We start from the raw sequence: 27,588 nt of genomic DNA, 5'->3' as shown, positions 1-27,588 counted from the left end.
GTCAAAATTCTGGTTTCTTCACTTGAAATCTGCGTGAAATTAAGCAACTTTCCTCATATCTCTAAACCTCATCTTCTCATCGGCAAAATGACAGTGGTGTTTCCTGTAGGATTGTTTTAAGAATTAAATGAAATATACATCAACACGTAGCTCAATGCCTAGAAGGAAGATGTGTTACTAGGATAAAGGATTTCTAGAATGGGCCCTGCCCAAGGAGATTTGATGCTCACAGGACCATGCGGTCAGACCAGGGTGTGCAACTGACATCTCCGTGTTGTACTTTCCCAGTTCCAGGAGCCCTGGTGGAGCGGCACAGAGCGGGAGAGTGTGGCGAGAGAATGAAGACACCAACCGCCTGGGAGAAGCATGAGGTGGCAGTGCGGCACTCGATTTAGAGGGCTTCGGCCGGTGGCGGCAGCCCCATGGGCAGCTCTGCTGGCACTGGCCCTCCCCGGTTGGGTGCTGGCTGTCTCGGCCACGGCGGCCGCTGCGGTCCCCGAGCATCATGCCTCCGCGGCCGGCCAGCCGCCCCTGGACTGGCTGCTCACAGATCGGGGCCCATTTCACCGCACGCAGGAGTACACCGACTTCGTGGAGCGCTACCGCCAGGGTTTTACCACCAGATACAGGATCTACAGGTGAGTGGGGCGTCCCACTGAAGCCAGCCTGGGTCTGTGCAGGGCGCCAAGCCAGCTGGCAGGCCGCAGACTGCACTAGGGGAGAGCTGGAGGACCAGCAGGCAGGGAGAACAAGCTTGCCATGTTGGTTTTTAAAAAAAGAAGAAAACACATACAAGCTGGAAAACCTGCTGATGCCTCCTGGGGAACTTAGCAAAAGGGTTTCTATTTATAGGTTGTGCTGCTTATAAATTGAGGACAAATCAGGCGGCTTGGATTCAGCATGCGGCCTGAGCTGCTGCAGGAGGTCAGAGTGGAAGGCTGGGGCCGGGTTTTAAATAATGGGTGAGATACTTTTAGGAGTTGTAATTAACTCGATATGCAAATGAAGGAAGGGCAGCTCCAGTTCCTGCCTTAGAGGTGGGGGGAGCCCCGCAGGGGCAGGGATGGGCCTGCCCTCACCCTTGTCAACACCACAGCCACAGTTGGCCTTGTGCAAAGAAATGGGCTGCATCGTCCCTGCCCCTCGGCCTGTCCTCAGGAGCATCAGAGCTGAAAGTAAAACATGTGACCTGTCTGACCCATCTGACAAGGGATGAACCAGGTACAAATTCCTGGCTGCTGGACCAACACTTCAGAAGCACAAGGCTCGTCAAAGTCCTCACCTCAGGTGACCCGGAGACCCTCAGGGCTCCCTTGAGTGCATTCCTGAATTCAACCTTCCCCTTCATCCTTCTTCTCAGTCCCTGCCTTAGTGTCACCCCCTCTTCCTCCTCACTGTGACCATAGTCTTCAGACAAACCTGGGAACTTTGCTAGAATTTTTTTCTTTTATTAGAGATATTTATTTTCCGATTACAGATTCATTTCTAATGAGAGAGAGAGAGGGAAAGAATGAAAAAGCACAAAGAGAAACAGAACCAGAAAATCACCTATTCTTTTGCCATCTAGAGGTTGCTCTTGGTAACCTTGGGCACGTGCATTCCTAGTCCTGTGAACATACTAAAAGTTTTGGCCCTCTTGCTGGATCTAGCCCTTTACATGCCTTATGTACATGAACTCATTTAATCCTTCTAATAGCCTTCTTTTGGAAGAGCAGTTATTCTCCCCTTTTTACACATGAGGAAATTGAGGTCCAGAGAAGTTAAGGAACTTGCCGAGGGGCACACAGCTAGTAAATGGTGAAGCTAGGATTAGCTCGTAGTAGTCAGACTCTGAAGTCTGGGTTCTTAAATTATATTTAAAGAAACTATGTTTTTCTGTTTCTAAGAGGCTTTTGTTTTTCTTCTGCAACACCACTGAGTCTGTTTAGGTTAGTACGGAGTCTCAGAAATAAGGTTTTAAGGTATTGAGCACTGGGAGAGTCCCAAATGGTAAGTGCAGCCATTTACAGGGGACATTTTCCTGGTACACGATTCCCACATTGCAGATGCAGACAACGAGAAAGATGAGGTATTTGAGGGGCTGGTGCTTCCTGGGTGCAGAGGTCCATAGAAACAAAAGGCATTTCTCTTCCAGTCTGGTATTAGAAGGGATTGCAGTTCATACTCTCCGGTTCAGCGGCTCTGATTCTTGCCATCCTCCAAAGACTGTAGTGTAAATTCACACAGGGCCACTGAGGCAGAGAGCGGCCAGCTTGCGCTGGGAGTGGCTGAGCTAACACCTGCTCCGGTAAAAGAGGTTAACTTGACTCTCAGTAAATATATAAGAAATTAGACCTGTGTCCCCCACGAATTTTCTATAAGGTAAATTCAGGGTGATGCTTCTCTTTATCAAAGAATTTATTTTTCCATCTCTCCAAAAAAAAAAAAAAAGAAAAAAAGGGAAAAGAGAAAATCCACCCTAGAATGTATTTAAGCAGCAAATCCCTCTAGTTCTGGAAAACAAGATTTAATTCACCTCAAACTTTTCTGTTTATCCCAAATCTTTCAAAAGCACTGTTATCACCAAAAAAATTTTTTGAAGTATGTTGGAACTGAAATGTCAGACTGGGAATCCTAATACCATCATTCACTTCAAAGGGCTATAGGAACTAGAAGCGATAAAGCACCAGTTTCTTTCACCCCTCCACAGGTTTTTCTTGTCATCAGGCCCCAGCCCCAAGGCTGGCGACCACTGAATGCCTTAGCAGCAGCTCAGAGCCGGCCACGGGGAATGTCCGGAATCACTTCTGCACCATCAACCGTTCTATCAGTCCGTAATGTTTCTTGTTTTTTTTTTTGCGGTACGCGGGCCTCTCACTGCCGTGGCCTCTCCCGTTGCGGAGCACAGGCTCTGGACGCGCAGCCTCAGCGGCCATGGCTCACGGGCCCAGCCGCCCTGCGGCATGTGGGATCTTCCCGGACCGGGGCACGAACCCGTGTCCCTTGCATCGGCAGGCGGACTCCCAACCACTGTGCCACCAGGGAAGCCCCGTAATGGTTTTTTGATCATTTAATGTGACAGGCTCTTACACTGTGCCTTTCTGTTTCTCTGGGGTCAGTTATTGCACATGAACCTGTACTTGGGGAAACAGTAACCAGTCATTCTGACAGGAATGCAGCATTGCGATTTGCGACCCCATGGCGGCGCAATGGGAGAATGGTCACACACGGCTGCCCCAGGAGCATTCTGGGAGTCCTGCCTTTAATTATTAAGCAACATGGTGGATCCATGGGTACTTGTAGGGCTCTATATTATCCCCAAGGGAACTCACTCTTATCCCTTTCCCTTTTGTCTCTAGTGGTAATTCCTTCTAGCAACTTCAAGACCTTGTTTACTGTGACTAGAGCAGGTCACAGAAAACTGGTCTAGTCATCCCTAATAACTAGAAGGGCATTTTTTCCAGAAGGGCAGAGGGAGAAAGAGCTTACAGAGAATATCAGAAATGCTCTGTGGTGAAATATTGGGTCTCGAACAGGATTAGTCTTTTATTCAATTCTTTTAGAAAGCTTTTGGTACATGGAGATCATATGGTATCCATATGTGCTTTCCATGTAAGAAGGGAGGTGAGCTGTGGTGGGGGGAGAATAAGACTTTCCAATGGGGCTAGAATATTCGGTACAGAATTACATGAAGCTCTCTTAACAGCAGAACAGAGATCCTTCTTCTCTTCTATCTGTGTGTGGACATATTATAGCAATTACACAACCAGGTTCTAACATTAAGCTCTGAACCCCACCTATTCTTATATGGAAATCAGAATGTGCTCTCTGTTGGAGTAGATGACTGGTTGATCTAGAATAGCTCTGGCTTCTCTAACCATGGGTCCCCAGAGATGGTTGCTCTCTCCGTAAGTTTGTATTCTCGTAGGCATAGATGCTCAGAGTGAAGGTTCTGGAGCCAGATGACCTGGACCCTAATCCTGGGGCTGCAGCTTACTAGCTGTATGATGTTGGGTTAATTATTAAATTTCTTTGTTCCCCAATTTCCTTATTTGTAAAATTAGGACAATAATAGCGCCCACCTAATGGATTTATGTGAAAATTAAATGAGTGAATTGATGTAAAACACTTAGAATGGTGCTTAATAAATATTACCTATTATTAGAGTATCCTCAACAAATACTAACCAATGCAAAAATTATAATGAGATGACAGCCATGGGTACCATCTTCATGATGACATCTGATAATGACAGCATTTGACAACGTACATTAGAAGGAGAAAAAAAAATTGTTCTCTTGCTTTTTTAAAGCATATTAACCTTAATTCCTCAATCTCTCTCTCTGCTGGGAGAGGAACTCAACTGGAGAATGAATGCATGTTTTCTGGGGCACACTCTTACTGGTCTTATGGACCGCCGGAAAGAGCTGGATCATTTCCAGCATGTTTTAGAGTCACCACAGGGAATGATCTTTCTCCTATAAAGTCAGGGGTTGCCAAGTGAGCAGACCTTTCTTAAGATGTCCTACAGAAGCTGGGCACTGGTCACTGCCAGCTGCCTGGTCCCAGGGGTAACTTGAACAATCTCAGGATGGCACCATTACGAGAAGAGAGACAATATAAACATTCTTGTTAAAACTTCCTAAATAACAGGATGGCCTTGGCCATCTCACCCAGTTTTGGGCAGGCTTTTAAATTCCATTAGCCGACCTCTCAGCATATTCTCAAGCCCTATCAGACCAAGATCTGAGCAATCAGTCCACTTCTCAGACACTGTCTCTTACTAGGCTAGTGGTAAGAGCTGGAAGAGCAGAGATCCTGTCTCGGATTCCATTTGTGACCCCCAACTGCTTGCCTTTGCCCCACTCTATAGCCCCCAGTTACAATAAACCCTTAAGTGATCAACCTCTCCCAGCAGCCCTGTGAGGCAGATGGGGGTTTTTAGGGTTCGGGGCAGTGAGATGGACTTGTTCAAGGTCACAAGCCAGTCACAGCCAGAAATAGCACTCCGAGCTCCTGACTTGAAGTCTCCTGCTCATTACTCTAGACCACGCTTCCCTTTGACTGGTAAGTGCATCTTCATCACAACACGCAACCTAATCAGGCACCTCAATTGAGCTGATGCAAATGTAAATATGGTTTCTCAAAACGCTCTAGCAGTAATGTTCCATTCTCTCTTTGCTACAAATCAAAGTAATGAGCAGTCTTTTTTTTAAAAATTTCTTTTTGTATTAAAGCTTTAATAGAGAGATAATCGTGGGATTGGAAAAAATCCAAGTCACTATGATGAAACACTTAAAACTCGGAAAGAATAAATTAAAATTAAGAGATAAAGTTAGAGATCGTATAGAACAATGAGTATAATATGGTGGTTGGGAGAAAAGCAAGGCCAGGTATAATTCCAGATTATTGACCTTAGTCACTAATACCTCCATTTCTATCATCTGCCTCTCTTTTAGAAAAGAAGGGTCTAGGGATATGTTAGAAGTCTTTTAGGAGGAAAAAAACAAACCAAAAAAATAAGTAGCTATCTTCATATTATATGTGATCATATTCTGATCATGATTTTCTGATCATATTCTGGGCAAAGTTTGAAAATTTTGAGAACCAAAGTAGAACATAGCTTAAAACCAAGAGGTTGGAGTGGTACCCAAAGGTAGGCAATGTTGAAGCAGGAATGTGTTTTAGCAGGTGCATCTGGAAACATACAGTAGGGCAGGCTGGGGTAGAATCAGATGACGTGCTGAATGAGGGCAGTTAAGGCAAGAGAACCTTTCTACAGGCACCAGAGCAATTACCCTAAGAAAAGATAATCTGTTTATAATTCATCAGGATGAAAAATAAGGTTTGGCAATAGCTTACATGTGAAAGAAGTGAGAAAAGGGCAAAACCGAATTATTTATCCATACTGCGCCAAGTGTGGTCTGTGGACCGGCAGCACTGGCATTACCTGAGAGCTTGTAAAAAATGACAGAACCTCAAGTCTCACCCTGACCTACAAAATCAGAATCTGCATTTTTTTTTTTTTTTTTTTTTTTGCGGCACGCGGGCCTCTCACTGTCGTGTCCTCTCCCGTTGCGGAGCACAGGCTCCGGACGCGCAGGCTCAGCAGCCATGGCTCACGGACCCAGTGGGATCTTCCCGGACCGGGGCACGAACCCGCGTCCCCTGCATCGGCAGGCGGACTCCCAACGACTGCGCCACCAGGGAAGCCCCAGAATCTGCATTTTAACAGGAGCCCCACATGAACAGTATGACAGTATTAAAGCTTGATTATACTAAGTGCTTGGGAGGTGGAAGGAGAGCAGGAATAACCAGGGTGGGGAAGGACAGAAGGCTTAATGGTAAGGCAGCATCCCCCATGATGCACTTGAGGTCGTGAGAATATTTACAGAAGATGTTACAAATGAAATAGAACAGTAGTCATGGGAGGTTAAATTTAGGAATTATTAGTGCCAAGGCACATGAACTCGTAAGATCCAGCATCTGGGAGAAAAGTTTAAAAGCAGAAAAGGCTGGAGGGCCTAGAACCAGCCTATGGGTGCCTCCTGGGAGATGGAGAGGTGAGGAGGCAGAGAGCAGCTGTGGAAGCAATCACAGAAGGAACTCCAGAGCTGATTTATCATCTGGCCCATGTCTCAGGGACTAACAAATACTGATTTGAATAAACAGTGAACCCTGGGAGAGGCACCGTCTCCAATTAAGAGATCACAATCCACATAAATAAACGGCAACCAAAGACAACCTCAGTCTGTCTGGGTAAATCCCAGTGATTTCCTAGGTGTTCCTTACAGCTACAGAGGTACAGAAAGGTTGTGTTATCACACAGCTGCAGGGCACCACAAGGGAAGCTGTGATTCTCAGGTGGATGGGACAGGCAGGGGAGAAGGTGAGCTCGGCTGGAGAAACGACCATCACCCAAGCAAACTGGGTGATCTCTGGCCTTCTCACTGGGTTTATATTTTGACAAGGGAGTTTGTCGGAATAGAAGGCGAGAAAGGAACAGTACACAAACTAGAGCAAAACAAATCAGAGTGAAATCAGAGGCAATGCGGAGTGATGAGCCTGTAGTCTGGTCCCAGGTACTAGTTCTCAGTCCACAGAGGTAAGGAGGTGGGAGAGGGACAGAACCAAACGTCTAGAGTTTGCTTTCCTCAAGAGTTCAGTGCTGGCTAAATGTATAGCCGAATATCTGACATAAACTATCTAATCTAGGCTGTAGACCCAGCAGAAGGCCTTCACTCAAGGAATTTTATTCCAGAAGTGTCTGGATGATGAGCCCCAAAAGGGTGTGTGGGCCCTTGGATTGGGCCTTGCAGATACTCATCCTTATGCAGCATCCTGTCTGCATCTTAACATGGAAACATCCGCACCAGTGCCGCTGACCTATGCGAATGAGGAAGTGTGCTGCTCACTTCGAGGAAGGAGAAAGAGCACATAAACATACAATGAACGATTCAAGAGCGTAAGAAGAGCAATACTCATTCAATCCATTGTATTGAAGGCCGACTCTGTGCTCATGCTTCTACAAGATTCTGCTAACGAACCGTGAATGGGGAGGACACAGTTCTTGATCTGGTGGAACTCACAGACAAGTACATTTGGAGAAAGTGCGAGGTCACTCTGCACAGAAAGGTCAAGGAAGGCCAGAATGAAAGGGGATGCATCGGCCAGACTCTGATGTGGCTGAGTGGGAGATCTCCAAGTGGAGAGCTTGGGGAATGGTGCTGTGGACACAGGAGCAGTATAACCCAAGTTGTGGGAGTGCCAGGTGTGCTTTAGAAACTGAGCAGCCAGTCCCATGCATCCAGTGTAAATGCCAAGAAGCATGTGAATGTCCCTCCTCCACCTGCTCTGCCCCACTGTGTTGTTTCTGCCATATCTTCTCACTCCAGAATGCCAAAAGGGTCTCCTAGACACCGATTTCTTCCAAGGTGCAATTTTAAAAGCCTCTCACCCGGAGGGCATGTCATTTTCCTGTACTGGCAGTGAGTAAAATGAAGTAAAAGTAATTGCATATCTGGAGAAGGTAGGACCAAAGGCAATTCCTTGCATTTCTACCTTGGAAACATGGAGTGTGAATATGCACCTGGTGAGAAAATGGTAAGCAGTGCTTTGAGGTCTTATAAAGCTCCTAGTTCAACTGAAAATCCAGCATCACTTAGGCTTAAAAAATTGAATTTAGAGTAAGCTTCCCACACCGTGTGTTTGCTTTCTTGGTCCTCTCGCAAGTATTTATGAAGCATCTACTTTGTGCAAAGCATTATTCTGGGCACTGTTGACGGCTACAAAAGATAGAGAAAACAAGGTTCTACTGATTTCCAGGAGTTTAGCTGTCCAGTGTGAGCGACAGCACACATAAGCGGAAAAAACACATTGGAATGTAGCATCTCAGGCTCTGGGAGAAGAAGATATTTAGCACATTTTCAGTGATTGATGGATAGATTTGGTCCATGGATGCCATATCAGAATGAATTCTCAGGATGTCAGTCCCACGTTCCCCCAGGACAAAATGACTCTCGCCCCAAATTTTCCTGTGTGTTCTAGGACTATTTCCGTGTCATCCACCTGGCTTGAAATAGGATTGCAAAGATGGTCTGTGAAGAGAAAATGTAAAAATAAAAACACGCAAGAAAAGCAGGGAAAATCCAGGAAGGCCAAGGGGAGAAAGCTAGTTCAGTTTTGTTTTCAGGTGAGATTTAGTAGAGAGATCTTGAGTCTGTCAGGCAGAGAAAAAGAGGATTAATTTTTGCTTTGAGAAATAATTAATTTTATTCATGAATGAATTGCTACTTAGAGACATATATATGTACAAAGGAGTGAGGTAGGCTTCATCTAGAAACCGTCGCGACACAGATGCAGGCAGAAAGGGACACTGGCTAGCCGCGTGGTCTTTTCATTTTTTTTCTCCTCAAGAGAACAGCTTCTTCTGGGTCAGGGATTCTCAATTTTTTTCTCTATTCAGCTTCTGCCACATTTATCCCCCCTCAGGGCTTTCCACATCTCCCACAAGAAAATGATTTCAGTCCCCATTGCTTAGAACAGCGAGTGGCATGTGGTGGGGCATTTATTCAGTCAGCATACGTTTATTATCTCTGTGTGCTGGCCACTCCCCAAGTGCTGGAGACACAGCTGTGAATGCGACACGGCCCAGGCCTCAGGGAGCTCTGCCCTCAAGGAAGACAGACCCCCGGGAGCAAGTGGTTGGAAGTGGGCTGAGGTCTGTGCAGCAGACCAAAGCGCTCGGTGTGAGTTTGGTTCCCGTGCCAAGCATCCATCTTCGACTCCAGGATTAGAAGCAGGTGAGTGTTGCTCGCAAGGCTGCTCAAAGCAAGTGGAACAGATTTATGACCATAGAGCTGGGCTGGAGATGACGATTTGGACCTGAGTCTGAGACGAAGATTTCTATCCCCACAATCTATCCCTGACTCAGATGAAAGACAACTGGAGCCTTCTGGTCTTTCGGACTGATTTGCCCAATCCTATATGAAGCAACTGAAAAAGGCATCACTGGATCCTGTGGATGGGCTGGGCAGGTGACCTCAAATGGAGCTCCACGAACTGAGCGGGAGGAAACCTTCAGAGGGCCTGTTGACTGGAGGGCGTGGATGTCCGAGAGACAAAAGCTTTTTGTGAGCAGGGATCTCAAGGCATTGACTACACAGTAGTGAAGTGTGGACCACAGGGCAGCAGGCTCTCACCAATTTCCCCAGTTTCTTTATGGGAGCAAGGGGGCAAAGAAAACAGGCTGTTTTGGGAGGGCAAATGCATAACTTAGAAGAAAGCAAAGCATTCCTCTATGTTGTGACATATTAATAACAATAATAAATAATAGTGACTATACATATGGAGTATTCACAATATACCCAACATCTTACTAAGTGCATAATTATATGATACATATATGCTAAAATTATTATGAGACGTGTACAAGGGAGATGCTCTTTGTATACATGTTGTACAGATGAAGACACTGAGTTTTAGAGGGTGTCGCACAACTGGTAAGAGGAAGAGCCAGCACTCAACCCATACAATAGCGGATTTGACCATTAAATGATTATTATTGAATCAAATACATAATCTGAGCCTGGGATTCTTTTTTTTTTTTTTTTTGCGCTACGCGGGCCTCTCACTGTTGTGGCCTCTCCCGCTGCGGAGCACAGGCTCCGGACGCGCAGGCTCAGCGGCCATGGCTCACGGGCCCAGCCGCTCTGCGCCATGTGGGATCTTCCTGGACCGGGGCACAAACCTGTGTCCCCTGCATCGGCAGGCGGACTCTCAACCACTTCGCCACCAGGGAAGCCCCTGAGCCTGGGATTCTTAATGCTCCAAGAGAAATGGTGCCTCTGCTTGTAACCACCTGTGCTCTCTGCCCCTCCTACTCTTCCTTCTGGCATTCTAGCAGACCTTTGGGATGGAGAAGATGGGTCTCAGGGCTAGAAGGTGTCTCATCCCACTCAAAGACTCTGTAGTTCTCTGTTTCCACCAGAGTTCTCCATCTGCACTTGGGTTCTGGGGAACCCTTTGTGGGAGGAAGCTACAGATGAACCTTCCTGAAGCAGGTCACCCACAGAGAATTTTGTGTGTGTTGGCTTTGCACTGCCAGTGTATTTCTATAAGGGTGCAGCATAAATCGAATTTCTGTAAATCAAATCCTCTGCTCGAGGGACACTTGATGCTATTTCCAAAATTCAGTATCTTATTTTTTTGCCTGGCAATGGCTTATAAAAATTCAGTGCTAAGTCAATCTCTAGTCCCTGTCTTGAGGATCAGGTAGCTACTGATTTATAAAACACAGACATCCACTTGGAAATATCTTCTATTTCAAGAAATATTTTAATCCAACAAGAAGAAACCTTTGGTGATGCAAATAACCTCTGCTTATTGGGCTACTTTGCAAATTTGGAGTTTCATATAACGACAAGATTGGTACGTGCTCTGGGTCACTCCTACTTACCCTTTGCATCCTCAGCACATCATGGAATCAGATGAAGCAGTGAAAGAGACCTAGAGGCTGGGACTTCCAAGTCAGCTTTAGGATTTGTAGGTATAGGGTGGGCAGATTGGGGCTGCTGTACTCGGACCATGGCTTAGAGAGGGTGCAAGGATCTGCCACAGCTCCCTCTGCCTGCTGTGTTTTCCCCTCTGCACCTGTTCAACGCTCCCTGGTTCTGCCACCACACCAGGCTCTCCCCTGAGCCCAGAAATGTGCCTCTTTCTCCTTCTCCCTGCAAAGAACAAGCAAGCTCTGGACGTCAGAATGAGTCAGAATGAACAAGAAGTCTCACTGGTGGGAGAAAAATGAGGTAGCCGGATTGAGCGCTGCCCCAAGCCCTTCATTACTAGCCTTGGTGCCTGGGAGAATTCTCATTTTCCTTGTGTGCTGGGAGAGTCTGTGTCTCATCTGGGGACATGCTGGTGATGGAGGAGGAAGAGGAAGGAAGACTCTTTGGGGAGCGAGTTCTCCTGGATCCACAGAGGCACGTAAACACCTAATGATCCCTCGACAGGGGTCACGTAGTTGGTTTACTAGTAACAGAGGTAAACTTCAGCACAGTGAGCCAGGCTTTGCTTAGCTGCGTTCTGTTTATGTTCTAAAGTGTGAGTCTGATAAAGACCACGTGGAGAGGAGGGGAGGCTAAGCAAGTCCTTGAATGCCAGCCTCGGCCATCTGGAAATTCACGCTCAGGTGGGACTTGATAGAAGAGATGTGGCTCTAGAGGCTGATAATACCTGATAATACATTCTTTTACCTTCTGTTACCACTAAGTAGGGCAATGTCCATTCTGGTGCCTGTAGGCCAGGAGACTAAATCAGAGAACACCAGATTTAGTGGTTGGCCTGGAATAAGAGGCCAGAGCTGCAAAAACAGTGTCTGAGGATGCAGGGAAGCCTGGGGACATGGGATGGCAGAACAGCACCAAGGTGCTCGGATCTGTGAATTAGAAGGAAACTGTATTTTTTAATGAATTTATTTTATTTATTTATTTTTGGCTGCGTTGGGTCTTTGTTGCTGCATGCAGGCTTTTCTCTAGTTGCAGCGAGCGGGGGCTACTCTTCGTTGTGGAGCGTGGGCTTCTCATTGTGGTGGCTTCTCGTTGTGGAGCACGGACTCTAGGCACATGGGCTTCAGTAGTTGTGGCTCACGGGCTCTAGAATACAGGCTCAGTAGTTGTGGCACACGGGCTTAGTTGCTCCGCAGCATGTGGGATCTTCCCGGACCAGGGCTGAAACCCGTGTCCCCTGCATTGGCAGGCGGACTCCCAACCACTGCGCCACCAGGGAAACCCTTATTTTTATTTTTTATTGAAGTATAGTTCATTATATTATAGTTCTATATATATATATATATATATATATATTCTTTTTCAGATTCTTTTACATATGGCTTATTACAAGATATTTAATATTGTTCCCTGTGCTATATAGTAACTCCTTGTTGTTTATGTATTTTATATATAGTAGTATATATATGTTAATCCCAAACTCCTAATTTATACCTTCCGCCCACCTTTCCCCTTTGGTAAACATATGTTTTCTATTTCTGCGAGTCTGTTTCTGTTGTGTATATAAGTTCATTTGTATCATTTTTTAGATTCTACATAGAAGTGATATCATATGACATTTGTCTTTCTCTGTCTGACTTACTTCACTTAGTGTGATAATCTCTAGGTCCATCCAGGTTGCTGCAAATGGCATTATTTCATTCTTTTTTATGGCTGAGTAATATTCCATTGTATGTATATGTATGTGTGTGTGTGTATATATATATATATATATATATATATATATATATACACACCACATCTTCTTTATCCATTCATCAGTCGATGGACACTTAGGTTGCTTCCATGTCTTGGCTATTGTAAATAGTGCTGCTATGAACATTGGGGTGCATGTATCTTTTTGAATTAGAGTTTTCTCTGGAGATATGCCCAAGAGTGGGATTGCTGGATCATATGGCAGTCTGATTTGAGTTTTTTAAGGAGCCTCTATACTGTTTTCCATAGTGGCTGCACCAATTTACATTCCCACCAACAGCACAGAAGGGTTCCAGAAGGAAACTTCAAAATCATTTATTTTCTACCCATGGCAGACAACCACTCTGCAGATCCCCAAGAAGGTGCCTCGGCTTGGGCAGGTCCAGTTCTGCGTGTTCTCTGAAGCCAACTTCCACTCAGCAGCCCAAAACACTCTACAGATCTTTATGAAATTGAATCTCAGTATTTCCTTCCGTAATTCCACTTATCGGTCCTCACTCTGCTTCCTCCTGTTTCTCTAGAATAAGTGTAAATTCCTCTTCTTTGCAAAAGGTCTCCAGACATTTGAAGGCAGTTATTCTTAGACACAGTAGCACACCGTGACTTCCTTCCAGATGTTCTTTTCTCTCTCTTTCCCCTCTCACAGTCTCTCTCTCAAACTGTCCTTGTTTCTTTTTTCCCAACTCTCTCTTTTCCCTCTTTGATCTTCATGAAATCATTCAGAACCAAGACTCCTATCCAGTCACTCTGTCATCACCCAGAGCCTCAGAGTTCTTCTGGGTCCTGGTAAACAAAGAAAGGGATAATAAATGAGAAATTGATGTTGACATAAGGTTTTCTTCCTGAACCAGTTCCGGCTCCTGGAGAGCTTGCTTGCTTGCGTGCTCACCTTTCAAAATCCTCAAGAATTTTGTCACAGATCAGTGTCAGTTCACCATCCTGGAGTTTGTCAGACCAGGCATTTTCCTCTCCACAGATTTCTTTAACTTCTTGCATTCTGTGCAGTTCTTGAAAATGAGTGATAGTAGTTCAAGGTCACGGGCTTACCTCAGAATATGTGGTGATTCTGCTTGGAACCTGAAGCATCAGTTTTACAAGAAAAGTGGGAAATATGTTCTGGATTTATCGTGAGAGAATATAGTTTTTCATTCAAGTGAAATGTAGAAAAAAAATCCTGAGAAAACTTTTTTCTCAGCTTCTCAAAGAATTGCACCTCCCACATGATTTGATTTTGTTCACCTAGACTTAGTTTGTGGTAAAATCATAGCCAGAACTGCACACATCCTGTTTTCTACGACACTTATTATGTCTTCTATATGCTTTCCTGTGCTTCCTACCATGACAGGCCACCACTGTAACTCATGCTTTTTCCCCATCTTCCATTTGCCTTATGTGGCTTCCATCTCAGAACTGCCTTTCAAAGCCAGACTCTTCTCTCTTGTCTTGGCTTCATCGTTTACCACTTGGCCTTTTCTCTCTTCTCCAGTTCAACCTGCCTAAAATCCTCTTTTGGTCCCTCTGTGCCCAAAGGATAAAATCCAAATGTGTTTTCTTAGCATGAGAGTCTCTTCTAAATCCATCCATTTACTATTTCAACAAATATTCCATGAATACTGACCTTGTGCCACTGATTATGCCCCATCATTTCTTCCTGCTTATCTTGTGTTCCAGTCTCAGTGAACATTTCCAGATTTTCCTAGACACAGAGCCTTCCTTAGATCCCACTTGTCTTTCCACGTCCTATTCCGTTTTCCTGCAAAGCTCTTTCCATTTTCTCTACCATCTGAGCTCCGACTCACCTTTCAAACCCGTTTAAATATCACCTCTCTATAGCTTCTTTTTTGGCTCCCGCAAGCAAGTTAGTTATTCCTAATTCTGGTTCCCCATCAGTCTGTTCATATTTCTGCTTTAGAACTTATTTTGTGCATTTAATTAATTATTTATTTGCCTATCTCTATTTGCTCTTCACTTGGCTCTGAGCTCTTCCAGGCAAAAATGTCTGCCACATGTAAAGATATAATAAAAGAATGAAGTCACTCTGTAAGAGTAGGGTGTTCTGGGACCGAATTAGATGAAGCAGAAAGCAAGTGGTTGAGGTTCCACCCTCTGCAATCATACTCTGTTGGCTTATTTATTTATTTTTTAAAATAAATTTATTTATTTATTTTTGGCTGCGTTGGGTCTTTGTTGCTGCGCGCAGGCTTTCTCTAGTTGCGGCGAGTGGGGGCTACTCTTCGTTGCGGTGCACGGGCTTCTCATTGTCATGGCTTCTCTTGTTGCAAAGCACGGGCCCTAGGTGCACGGGCTTCAGTAGTTGTGGCACATGGGCTCAGTACTTGTGGCTCGCGGGCTCTAGAGCGCAGGCTCAGTAGTTGTGGCTCATGGGCTTAGTTGCTCTGTGGCATGTGGGATCTTCCTGGACCAGGGCTCGAACCTGTGTCCCTTGCATTGGCAAGCGGATTCTTAACCACTGTGCCACCAGGGAAGTCCCCTCTGTGGGTTTAAATGGAAGTTCTGCTACTTCCAGCTGTGTGATCTTGCACAAGTTATTTCTCATCAGTCAAATGGGTAGAATAATAGGAATTTCTTTATAGGATTATTTGGTGATAACTAAAAAATAAATTTGGTTTATTTCAAGATAGGTGCTTATTCTTGTGATAGGTCTCCTGAGAATAAATATGGAAAACAATAGAGTGGAAAATCTTGAGGAAGAAGAGAAAATGAAGAGAGATTAATTGAGAAAGATGGAACAAAGAAGGGGAAGCCTTACTTTATCAAACTCTTTCTACTGCAATCTTCATGCATTAATCAAATTTATCACTTAAAATCTACATATTGTTCTCCCTAGCTGTAGCCGGAGTTAATCTATTCATTGATTTTATAGTTATAGATAGTCCCAGATAAATTCCTAACTGTGACAGGTGCTTTCCCTGTAGAACACAGCTCATACACCGTAATCCCATAATGTTAAAGTCAGGACCTCAAGACCAACAGCATTTCCACCTAGACTCACAAAGCAAGGAAGAGAGACCCCATATGGGAATGTTACTGAACTGGGGAGATATGGGAGCATGGATGTTTGACCACATAGGCAATAAAATCAGATAATTGAAAGGGACCTTTATCCGGATAGGCTATAATGTCAGGAGTGAAGATTATTTGCCAGGCTGCAATATGAGATTGACATGATCCAGGTGGAATTAGTCAGAGTAGGCTAACTGCTGGAACAAACAGTTCCCAAATCTCAGTGACTTAATACAAGTTTATTTTTTTGCTTATGTCCAGTGCAATTTGTGGTAGGGTTAAAAGGAGATTGCCTCATGAAGTCATTCAGAAACAAGACCCCTTCTATCTATCCAGTCACTGTGTCACCACCTAGGTCCTCAGAGTTCCCCTCTGGGTCCTGGTAAACAAGGAAAGAGAGCATGAAAGATTTTATGGGAAGTCTTATGGGCTAGGCCTGGGTTCACATTAAACTGGCCAAAACTCAGTCATGTGGCTACACTTAAATGCAGAGGAAGCTGGGAAAAACTGTCCATCTGTGAGCCCAGGAGGAAAATGAAATCGCTTCGAGAACAATTTTCCAGTCTCTGCCACAAGTGAGGAAATGCAAGAAAAAGGGGAAATGCAAAGCCTTAAATTTAAGTTCAAAATGTCGACTTCACAAATATAGGGTATAGGAGTCCTGGATTAGCTGTGGAAAAAAAATATCTGGGGTTGGAAAGATGGGGGGCTGGGTCTGGTTCACCATGAGATTGCTGTCAGCCAAGGATATTTTTCTCTCAAAAAAGGGATGCAATATTCAGGTGTATTAATAAAGGAAATAGGTACAGTAGAAAGATCACAGACTGTCTTTACTTTTGGTTGGTCATGTGTCCTTGACTAAGACACTTAAATTATCTCCGTCTGAGTTTGCTCAGCCATAAAATGAGACTTAAGCTCGTGGAGTGTATCAGTGTGTCAGTTAATTATTGCCACAATTATCGATATAAAAGTATCCCCAAAACTCAGTAGTTTAAAACAATGATCATTTTTCTCACTCAGCATCTGTAGGTTGGTTGAGTTCGCTATGCTCCAGGTTGTGGGTCTGCACAGGGGCCATTAGGTCTTTACTCCAGCGATGCTTATTATGGGTCTCAGGCTGAAAGGGCAGCATCTTACAGCTTCATGGAGGGAACAGTTCTCATGGTGAGGGCAGGGATGCGAGAGAGAGAGTGGAGACATGCACTTGGGGGCCCAGAATTGGCACCTGTCACTTCTGTCCATGTTCCTTTGTCCAAAGCAATGTCACATAGCTAAGCCCAATATCAATGGGGGAGGGAAATGAGCTCCCTTCATATGAGGAAGTGATACTGCAAAGTTACTGCAAAGTTACTGCAAAGTTACATGTCAAAGGGCATTCTAATACAGGTAAGAATGAGGATTCTACCCCACTGACATTTGCAAGATTGTGGTGATGACTGAAAAATATGTAAAGCATCCAGTCCCATGACTGGCAACATAAGGACTCAGTAAGTTGACACTATGATGATAATTATGATGATACTGATGTGTTCAGATACTGTATCCTAGGGTACTCTTGGTGGCTCAGAACACGTCTACTGGATTGTGTTTACTTGTGGTTGTCATCTTCAAAAAGAAATACATTGACAAACTAGATTGCAAGCAGAGAAAGTTAAAGCATAAGGGCCTAGAGATCTGGGAACTATATTGAAGGAACTAAAAATAGTTAATCTAAAGAAGAGTAGTCCGGGCTTCCCTGGTGGCGCAGTGGTTGAGAGTCCGCCTGCCAATGCAGGGGACACAGGTTCGTGCCCCGGTCTGGGAAGATCCCACATACTGCAGAGCGGCTGGGCCCGCGAGCCATGGCCGCTGAGCCTGTGCGTCCGGAGCCTGTGCTCCGCAGCGGGAGAGGCCACAACAGTGGGAGGCCCATGTACCAAAAAAAAAAAAAAAGAAGAGTAGTCCATATAAAAAGTAAGTACACCCAAATACCAGAAGGGCTATCTCACTGCAAGAGGAATAAACTTGCAGAATAATGGGAGGAACTGCCAGTGAGGGGGAATTCTCTTGGGGTTGAGTAGATAATGGGAAGCCCATGGATGTTTGCTGGGGAGAAGCTGGCATGGGCCGTCAGCTTGCTAGGCAAAGACAAGCACAACGGGAGGTGAAGAGTAGTAAACAAAGCGATTTTCTCCACAGTTAAAAAGATGAGCTGTGGGGATCAGGTTGGGAGGTCAGGGCAGAACTGGGGTTTTCTGTGCCTCAGAAAACACAGGTCTCAGCTCCGTTTTCAGTTCCTTCTGGCCTCATAGATTCACTGGCCCTTCATTGCAGTGTGTCTGCTGTACATCCTGTTGATTGTACAAACACACCGCTCTCAACACCCTCTCCGAGCCCCTGAGCCTGTCGGGCAGTATGAGATTCGCCAAAGAATGATCTCTTCCTCCTCCTTTAAGCTTGAGTCACCCCTCCCCATTTCTCCCAATCAGCCTTAATTAAACTGTTTGAAAGCTACAGCTTGATTTTAATTAGAGCAAAATTGGGAAGATTAGAATGAAATTGGCCAATCATTGTTTACCGGCCGTTGTTTGAGAACACAGCAGGCTGCTAAATTACCTCCATGCCAGGCTTCTTGAATTCTTCCAGTGGGTGGGCCGGGGCACTGGGGCATGGTGGGGAGGGCTGGCCTTCTTTCTCCTCTTGTGCTTCTTGGAGTTGCAGGGGCTGAGATATTTTTACCCAAATGCTCCTGGATCAAAGCCTTTCTGCCTGGGGATTTCTCCCAGCCACAGTGGTAAACGAGGCAAAAGAATTTCCAGGGAAGTATGACAAAGGTGTACAGTGGCCTTTGAACTTGAGCACAGGTCATAGACAAAGACAGAAAATCATTTGTGGCGTGGTGTGGGTTCTCATCAGACCCTACCACTGATCAGCTGAGACTTGGTCCCTTTTTTCAGTTTCTCCGTCTCTTCATTTGTTAGCTTCTAGAAGGTTCATAGTTGAGTAGTAATAACTCCACTTCCTCTTTCTTGAGGTCCTTGCATTGATAAAATTGTCGAGCTTGTGTAAGAATTGTGTGCAATTATTTTTTAAAAAACTAAAGGAAAGCTTTACACCAATATAAGAGATTATGGTTTTATTATAATTTCTTTTTACAGCTCAGGTTAATCATGTCTTATTCATTATAGCAGTAAAGACTCTAATAGGCAAGGGCATTATAGTAATCTCTGGTTGAGATGGAAATCTCCTGATGATGTGCTGTATCTAGAAATACTGCCTTCTGTACAGGAGCCAAAGCATGATATATCCCTCAGCTCTAAAATTTCCAGCTCAAGAACATGAAACCATCTTAGCTGTGTCACTGACGTAAACAACTGGCATCGCTCAATGTATATGTTGGCTTTGGCTATTCTCCTTCATGTGAATTTTCTAAGGCAAATATGAGCCCTATGGGCTTCCCTGGTGGCCCAGTGGTTGAGAGTCCGCCTGCCGATGCAGGGGACACTGGTTCGTGCCCCGGTCCGGGAAGATCCCACATGCCACGGAGCGGCTGGGCCCGTGAGACATGGCCGCTGAGCCTGCGCGTCCGGAGCCTCTGCTCCGCAACGGGAGAGGCCACAACAGTGAGAGGCCCGCGTACCGCAACAACAACAAAAAAAAGAAAACATGGTACTGTCTTAGCTTGGTGGATGGAGTTCTATGAAGAGAGTACTAGTCCTGGATGCAAGGTATATTGTTAGAAAGATGAAGAAAGAGAAGGTGCCTTTCCTAGAACTCTTTAGGGAAATCAGCAGTCCAAGTCTTAGTGTTTATTGAGACTCCTGCATCAAATTGGCGAGTGAAGCTAGTTGGGAAAAAACAACTCTCCAGGAGAAAGGTGCGCTCTGAGAACAAAGACATTTGTATTTATCTAGTACTGGTTGGTATGGGAGAAATTTGCCAATGGTCATTGGTTGACAGTTTACATAGACAAAGTCAAGTCACAGTAAAAATGACAAGAAACCTATTTTTGTCCTTGGCCTAAGGCCAATCCATCTTTTTGGCTCCAAAGTTCTTAAATATTTTACTTAATGACCTGTCCTGTGTCTCCCTTCATTTTTCAAGGAAAATCATTTTTTTTTTCTTACAAGTATGGTTCATATCAAAACAACCTTTTAGAGGATGGTAGCTCAGTCCCTTTCAGCACTAAAGGTTGGAGGAGGGTACCTCCAAAACACAGGTTGTTGGAAATACATCAGAAGACTAGAGAAGGGCAACATTCCTGACCACAACAGTCCACTCCTTCTGCCATTGTGTTTAAAGTGGGGCCTGGAGCTGGGCATCCTGGGCTCAGTGGTGGTCTTACGACTTCTCCCCAGCCTCTCAGGTAGTACCAGAACCTCTCCTAGAACAGCTGCCTGAGTGAGCAGGTGATGACTGGTTTTCTCTGCTGGAGACAGCATTGAATCCTTCCCTGGTAAACCAGGCTGGATTCTAACTCAAGGGGAGCAAATGAGCTCTGAGCACTCAGGGGCACGCCGACACTGGGACAGGATGGTGCAAACCTGCAGGGGTGCCACAGCGGAGCGTGGTGGGTCAAGCTGCATACTCAGGATACAGGAAATGTGATTTTTCCAAATGGCAACCATATTGATGGTCTGGGAAATGGGCCGAAATGTGCTTCTCACACAGAGAGGGAAAGACGTGTCTATTGGAAAGTTGGTAAAAGTAATCTGGCTGTAAGCACAAGGTCTCAGTGCAACTACCCATACTGTAGGTTGCAGTGTTCATTACTACTAGGTTTCAGCCTCACTGAGGTATAGTTTTTTTAACTATGGATTTTTATTTTTTTAATTTTTAAAAATTTTTAATGGAGTACAGTTGATTCATAATGTTATATGTGAGTTTCAGGTGTACAGCAAAGTGAATCAGTTATACATATACATATATTCACTCTTTTTTAGATTCTTTTCCCATATAGGCCATTACAGAGTATTGAGTAGAGTTCCCTGTGCTATACCGTAGGTCCTTATTAGTTATCTATTATATATATAGTAGTGTGTATGTGTCAATTCCAATCTTCCAGTTTATCCCTCTCCCCACTGCCCCTTGGTAACCATAAGTTTGTTTTCTACATCTGTAATTCTATTTCTGATTAAACTATGGATTTTTAAAGAAATACTCTCCTCCTTAAGGTTTCATAGGGAGGGAAGCTTCATGGGTCATGATTCTTCAAGGGGGCTGGGTCAACGTTCTCAGTATACAAGCCCGAAAAGTGGTTCTTCAGCGTGTGGCTGCTGGAAACCGCACCTGGATGGAAGCCCCCGGCTGTGCTCTTTCTGTCTTTCTTGGCTCTCAGTGGCAGTTTTTGTTGACCTCGTGTATGGTGGAGGAACGCAGTGCTGCAGGGGGTTTGGTGACCTTAGAGTCAGTAGCTGCTACGTGGAGGCGTTCCTTTTCATTTACATCTTTCAAATTGGGAACACCTTGTAGCCATTTAGTATTCCAATCGGAGACCCTTTTGCTTCAGATCCAGAGCTGGCCTGGCCCCCAAGCCCTGCTGAAGCTCCCGTTGCCTGAGGCTTGGCGTGGGGCTTGGTCCCGCCTTCCTGTCACAGGCCCCTTTGGATTCCGGAAAATCTCTAAACTCACGTGCAACCAGAAGCATCCTGTATTGGCAACCGGACTGTTAGTGTTTAGCGGTCTGGGACAGAGATAACTACGATCACTTCAGAATACAGATAGAGATTTTTTGTTATGTATACAATATTCTCGGTGTCGGTGTGTACGCTCGCTCCTAATAACACACTGGATTTTACCCTCCAATCGGGATTGTACCTTTCCTAAACTTTGTTTTGATTATTAATAATTTTATGGGTATGTTAATCCTTTGACAAAAATATTTGCGATTCACTCTAGGCTAATCGAAAATGCAATAGAAAGTGGCCTAAACTTCTGTTAATTATAGCCTTTAACTGAAGCAACGTTTTGAAGTGCTTCAGTTAACGGCAGGCAGGGTCCACATTGGAGAGCTCTGGTCACCCTTGGTTTAACCTGTGAGCTCTTTATGTAGTCACCTCTGTTGCTTTAAGGGCCCTTTCCATATGGCCTTCCCTAGTGCTTAAAATGTTTGCTTTCTCATACTGTTGACTGTGAAACAAACACAGTGGGAGAAGATTTTAGGAGAAATGGCTAAATTGAAATGAAAATTTACTTGATGTCTTAATTGAAACAAAGATGATGGCTTAATTGAAGTAGCATGTGTTAATATAATTGTTATATAGAAAACATCCTTTTCCTAGGGGAAAAAAGAGCCCTGATTATTTTATTATGGAAAAAAAAACTACTAAATGAAAAATCGGAAATGAACATTTATTATTTGAATAGCTCAGGCTGCCTTCCAGTATTGCCTTCTGAGGTTTTCAGTTGCTGGAAAGAACCAGGTTAATAAGTTCTCTAAGCACATTTTTTTTTTTTTTTACCACTCTGGCTCAAACTCCATTCACAGATGTTTCCTCCATTATTTTGATTCAGTGAAGGGCCCCAAAGGGCAGGCAGGAAACGGAGTGAAGTAGAAGAGAAAACCACTGGGTGCCCTCAGAGCCTGAACCTTCCTGCAGCCAGCTGAGGCCTTATGCCTAATTCTGAGTCGACACCCCACCAGTTTATGGAAGCGAGTTTTGGTTATTTGTTTCGGGAGGGTGTATTTCTCCACTGAAATTCTCCTACCCCCTCACTTACACACACACACACACTCTTTCTTCCACTCACAAACTCGTGATTGCCCCTTTGACTTTCACGGGGGAGGTGGTATAACACGTTGGTAAATACTGTGGATCCTGGGACCAGACAGCCTGTGTTTCAGTCCTGACTCTGCCACCTACCAGGTGTTACCTACTTGGCAAATTATTTGTGCCTCGATTTCCTTGTCTGTAAAATGAGGATAATTATAGTTTACCTCTGATAGGGGTGTTTTGAATATTATATTGGTTAATACTTGCAAGATACTTGGAATGCCTGGCACATGCTAAGAATTCATTAAATGTTAACCATTACTTTTTATTACTGGCTCATAAAAACCTTCCTAAGACAGTATCATTCATTTTCTAAGTCATTTGTTATTCTGTGTTATGATTTTCAGAGCAGCCGTAGGAGCTGGAATCAGGCCTTTATCTCTGATTCCTTGCATGGTACCCTGTGTATGGAGTTGATTTTTTGTCTAGGTCTTAATTTCTCCTCCTGCAAATGGGTATATTGAAACTACCTTCATCCAAAAAAGGTTTTGCTTTGGTGTGTATGTTACACTACATTTTGGATATACAGTACATTCCTGTTTTGTGTAGATAATTAAAGGAATTCAGTGTTCTGGGTAATGAAAATATCTTTGTTGAAAGATAGTAAACTTTTAAAAAGCATTAGAATGAAATAAAATACACTTAATCGACTATACACAAAGGAAAATAGTGTTATAGAAACAGCAATATGGTATTGACCTGGGTTTTGGTCATAGCTCAGCCACTCACTGTGTGACTTTTTGCAAGTTATTTTCTTAACTTCTCCGGGTCTCATTGTTACTATTGTCACCACCATCATAGTTGTTGTTAATAGCACTGGGATAGGGTTAGGACACTAGATTTTGTTCTGGTTCTAGTGCCAAATGGTTATATTGTTTTAGGCAAACCACTTCCCTCTTTGTTTCCTGATTTTCTTATAATGTAAGAGGAATGGAACAGATGTTCTCACCTGCCCTGCCTGCTGGCATGTGGTGGTGCTACAGATGGATGATAGGGGTGTCCATATATTGATTCCCTCAGCCCTTGGGGTGACTGGGCAGCGTCTGGGGTAGCAGGACTCCCTGTGCTTGCCTCCTCAGGCCCGAGAAGCCTCATTCATTGATCCCAATGCATCACATACAGAGAATTTTCAATGTACATGATAACATGAAAGAGGTTGGCAAATAGTATTCAAATGTTTCTTCTAATTCTAACAGCCCAAATTTCTCTCTTGGTAATTTTGTGACATCAGGCAAAATACCTAGCTTTCTGAGCTTCAGTATATTCATTCACTTGAGTAAGATACACTCAAAACTTTTGTTTGGTTTGTGATACAATCAAATATGTCAAGTCTGTTGGACAAAGGAAGATGAAGACTAAGGAAAAGTACAGAACTCCAAGACTGTTGCCTCTTTGGGGCTCTTTAACACTATGAGTGTGGCAGAAATTGTTGTTAGACCTAGTATAGGGGATTGGAGCTGTTGATGTTTAACATGGGGTGTAAAGCACAGCAGAGTCTGAATGGGCGCTCCATACTCGCGGCACTTCGGCACGTGGACTGTCATTGGAAGTTGTCCATGTCCACTGAAGACAGTGGAAGGGGATTCAGACTCAGTTTACCAAAGCATAAAAAAATACCTTCAGTGCCTTGATTTATATATAAAAAATGCACAAAATATGCCCGTAAGTTACATTTTTATAAATCAAATCTAATTTTCTCATTGATATGTATATACACTTAGAATGCTTTGCTTTTATTTCACATCAATCACTAATTGGTTGTTGCTTCTATGTATTCCCATCACTAACTTTTTTTATCTAGTTTCAATAATTTGCAAACAACTAAATGATTCGGAGAGCTGTGACATGAAATAATGGTTGTTTATTTTATTTTATTTATTTATTTTTGTGTGTGTGTTACGCAGGCCTCTCACTGTTGTGGCCTCTCCCGTTGCGGAGCACAGGCTCCGGACACGCAGGCTCAGCGGCCATGGCTCACGGGCCCAGCCGCTCCGCGGCATGTGGGATCTTCCCGGACCGGGGCACAAACCCACGTCCCCTGCATAGGCAGGAGGACTCTCAACCACTGCGCCACCAGGGAAGCCTGGTTGTTTATTTTAAATAGATAAAATAAATGAGAGACTCAATCATTCAACAAAAATCTATTGAATATCTACTATTGTTCTGTTTTACAACATCTAGCATTGTTCTGTTGCTGTTGAATAAGACAGAAAGAATCAATCCTAACCTCATAGTATTTATGTTCTAATGGAAGAGAAAGAGAATTAAAAATATATATTATGTCAGGTAGTATAAGTGCTAAAAAGATATGTAAAGCGGGGCGTGGGGAAGCAGAGGTAGGTGTGCTCTTTTGGATGGGATGGTCAGGGAAAAAGCTTCTCGTAGGAGATACTGTTCAGCAGTCCTGAATGAAGTGCACTAAGCAAGCAATGTGAGAACCAATTTTTATTTATTAGATTTAATTAAAGTGGGATTCACCTCTTTGGTAAAGCGGCCTTTCCTTTCAGTGAGGAGCTATCACCATTGTAAGAAACTGTGGAAAATGGAAGAATACCTGCCTTTTTCACCCCCTAACAAACTAAGTGATATGACAGAAATTCTTTGTTACTTAATGAAGTCTAGGTGTGGCCTACAACAAAGCAGGGAGAGTGGGTTTGGTGCCAGAAACAAACACCATCACCAAGATTCATGTCAAGGAGCTTACTGCCTATGTTTTCTTCTAGGAGATTTATAGTATCAGGTCTTAAGTTCAAGTCTTTAATCCATTTTGAGTTGATTTTTTATATGATGTAATATAGGTGTCCTGTTAAATTCTTTAGCATGTGGTTATCCAGTTTTCCCATTATCATTCCAGTTATGTCAAAGGAGACTATCCATTCCCCATTGAATATTCTTGGCTTCTTTGTCATAAAATAATTGACCATATATGTGTGGGTTTATTTCTGGGCTCTTTTGTTCCTTTGACCAATGTGTCTGTTTTATGTCAATATTATACTGTTTGGATTACTATAGCTTTGTAGTATAATTTGAAGCAAGAAGTATGATACTTCCAGCTTTGTTCTTCTTTCTCAGGATTGCTGTGGCTATTTATAGTATTTTGTGGTTCCATACTAATTTTAGGATTGTTTTTTCTATTTTGTAAGAAATGCCATTGGAATCTTTATAGGGATTGCAATGAATCTGTAGGTTGCTTTGGGTCATATGGACATTTTAACAATACTAATTTTTCCAGTTCATGAGCATGGAATATTTTTCCATTTATTTGTGTCTTTTTAATTTCTTTCATCAGTGACTTACAGTTTTCAGTGTACAAGTCTTTCACCTCCTTGGTTAAATTTATTCCTAGGTATTTTATTCTTTTTGATGCAATTGTAAATGGGATTGTTTCCTTAATTTCTCTTTCTGATATTTCACTATTAGTTTATAGAAATGCAACAGATTTTTGTATATTTATTTTGTATCCTTCATCTTTACTGAATTTATTAGTTTGAACAGTTTTTGGTGGAGTCTTTAGGGTTTTTTATATATAATATTATGCCATCTGCAAATAGGGACAATTTTACTTATTCCTTTCCTATTTGGATGACTTTTATTTCTTGCCTAATTGCTCTGGCTAGTATTTCCAGTACTATCTTGGATAAAAGTGGTGCTAATGGGCAATGTTGTCTTATTCCTGATCTTAGAGAAAAAGCTTTCAGCTTTTCACCATTAAGTATGATATTATCTGTGGATTTGTCATTTATGGCCTTTATTATGTTGAGGTATGTTCACTGTATACCCACTTTCTTGAGAGTTTTTATCATAAATGGATATTGAATTTTGTCAAATGCTTTTTCTACATCTATTGAGATGATCATATGATTTTTATCCTTTGTTTTGTTAATGTGGTGTATCACATTGATTGATTTGATGTTGAGCCATCCTTTCATCCCTGGAGTAAATCCCACTTGATCAAGGTGTATATCCTTTTATTGTACTGTTGAATTCAGTTTGCTAATATTTTGTTGAGGATTTTTGCATCTATGTTTATCAGGGATATTGGCCTGTAATCTTATTTTCTTATAATGTCCTTGTCTGATTTTGGTATAAGGGTATGGGTGGCTTCATAAAATGAGTATGAAAGTTTCCCGCCTCTTCTATTTTTTGGAAGAGTTTGAGAAAGATTGGTATTAATTCTTCTTTAAATGTTTGGTAGAATTTGCCATTGAAGCCATCTGATCCTGGACTTTTGTTTGTTGGGAGGTTTTTGATGATTAATTCAATCTCTTTACTAGTAATTAGACTGTTAAGATTTTCTATTTCTTCATGATTCAGTCTTGGTAGGTTTTATATATATATATATATTTCTAGAAATGTATCCATTCTCTCTAGGTTGTCCAATTTTGTGTATAATTGTTCATAGTAGTCTCTTATGATCCTTTGTGTGATATCAGTTGTAATGTCTCTTCTTTCATTTCTAATTTTATTTGAGCCTTCTTTCCTTTTTTTCTTGCTTAGTCTAACTAACAATTTGCCTATTTTTTTTTAAACCTTTCAAAAAACAGCCTTTAGTTCCATTGGTCTTTTCTATTGTCTTTTTAGTGTCTATGTCATTTATTTTCACTCTGATCTTTGTTATTTTCTTCCTTCTACTAACTTTGGGCTTAGTTTGTTCTTCTTTTCTAGTTCCTTGAGGTGTAAAGTTAGGTTGTTTATTTAAGATCTTTATTTTTTCTTAATGTAGGCATTTATAGCTATAATCTTCCCTCTTAGAACTGCTTTTACTACACCCCACAGGTTTTTGTATTTGTGTTTCCATTTTCATTTGTCTCTATTTTTTGATATCTCCTTTGACCCATTGGTTGTTCAGGAGCATGTTGTTTAATCTCCATATATTTGTGAATTTTCCCATTTTCTTCTTGTAATTGATTTCTAGTTTCATGCCATTATGGTCAGAAAAGATGTGTGATATGATTTTAGTCTTCTTAAATTTATTAAGATTTGTTCTGTGGTCTAACGTATGATCTATCCTGGAGAATGTTCCATGTGCCTTTGAGAAGTGTATTCTGCTGCTGGATGGGATGTTCTATAAA

General features: G+C 43.1%; 1 protein-coding gene across 1 annotated transcript in view; it reads left to right on the top strand.

Moving 5' to 3' along the window:
* Window positions 1-366: 366 nt before the first annotated feature.
* BRINP2 (BMP/retinoic acid inducible neural specific 2) overlaps window positions 367-27,588 on the top strand; it is a gene marked incomplete at both ends in the record, with an annotated part of 51,817 nt that continues 24,595 nt past the window's right edge. The window contains one exon of the mRNA XM_082834166.1: window positions 367-638. Within this exon, the coding sequence (XP_082690292.1) occupies window positions 367-638 (272 nt within the window). The remainder of the gene's footprint in view (window positions 639-27,588) is intronic.

This window comes from Leucopleurus acutus (genome assembly GCF_964270905.1).
Source record: "Leucopleurus acutus genome assembly, chromosome: 2".
NCBI lineage: Eukaryota > Metazoa > Chordata > Mammalia > Artiodactyla > Delphinidae > Leucopleurus > Leucopleurus acutus.
This window is presented reverse-complemented; position numbering and strand designations above follow the sequence as displayed.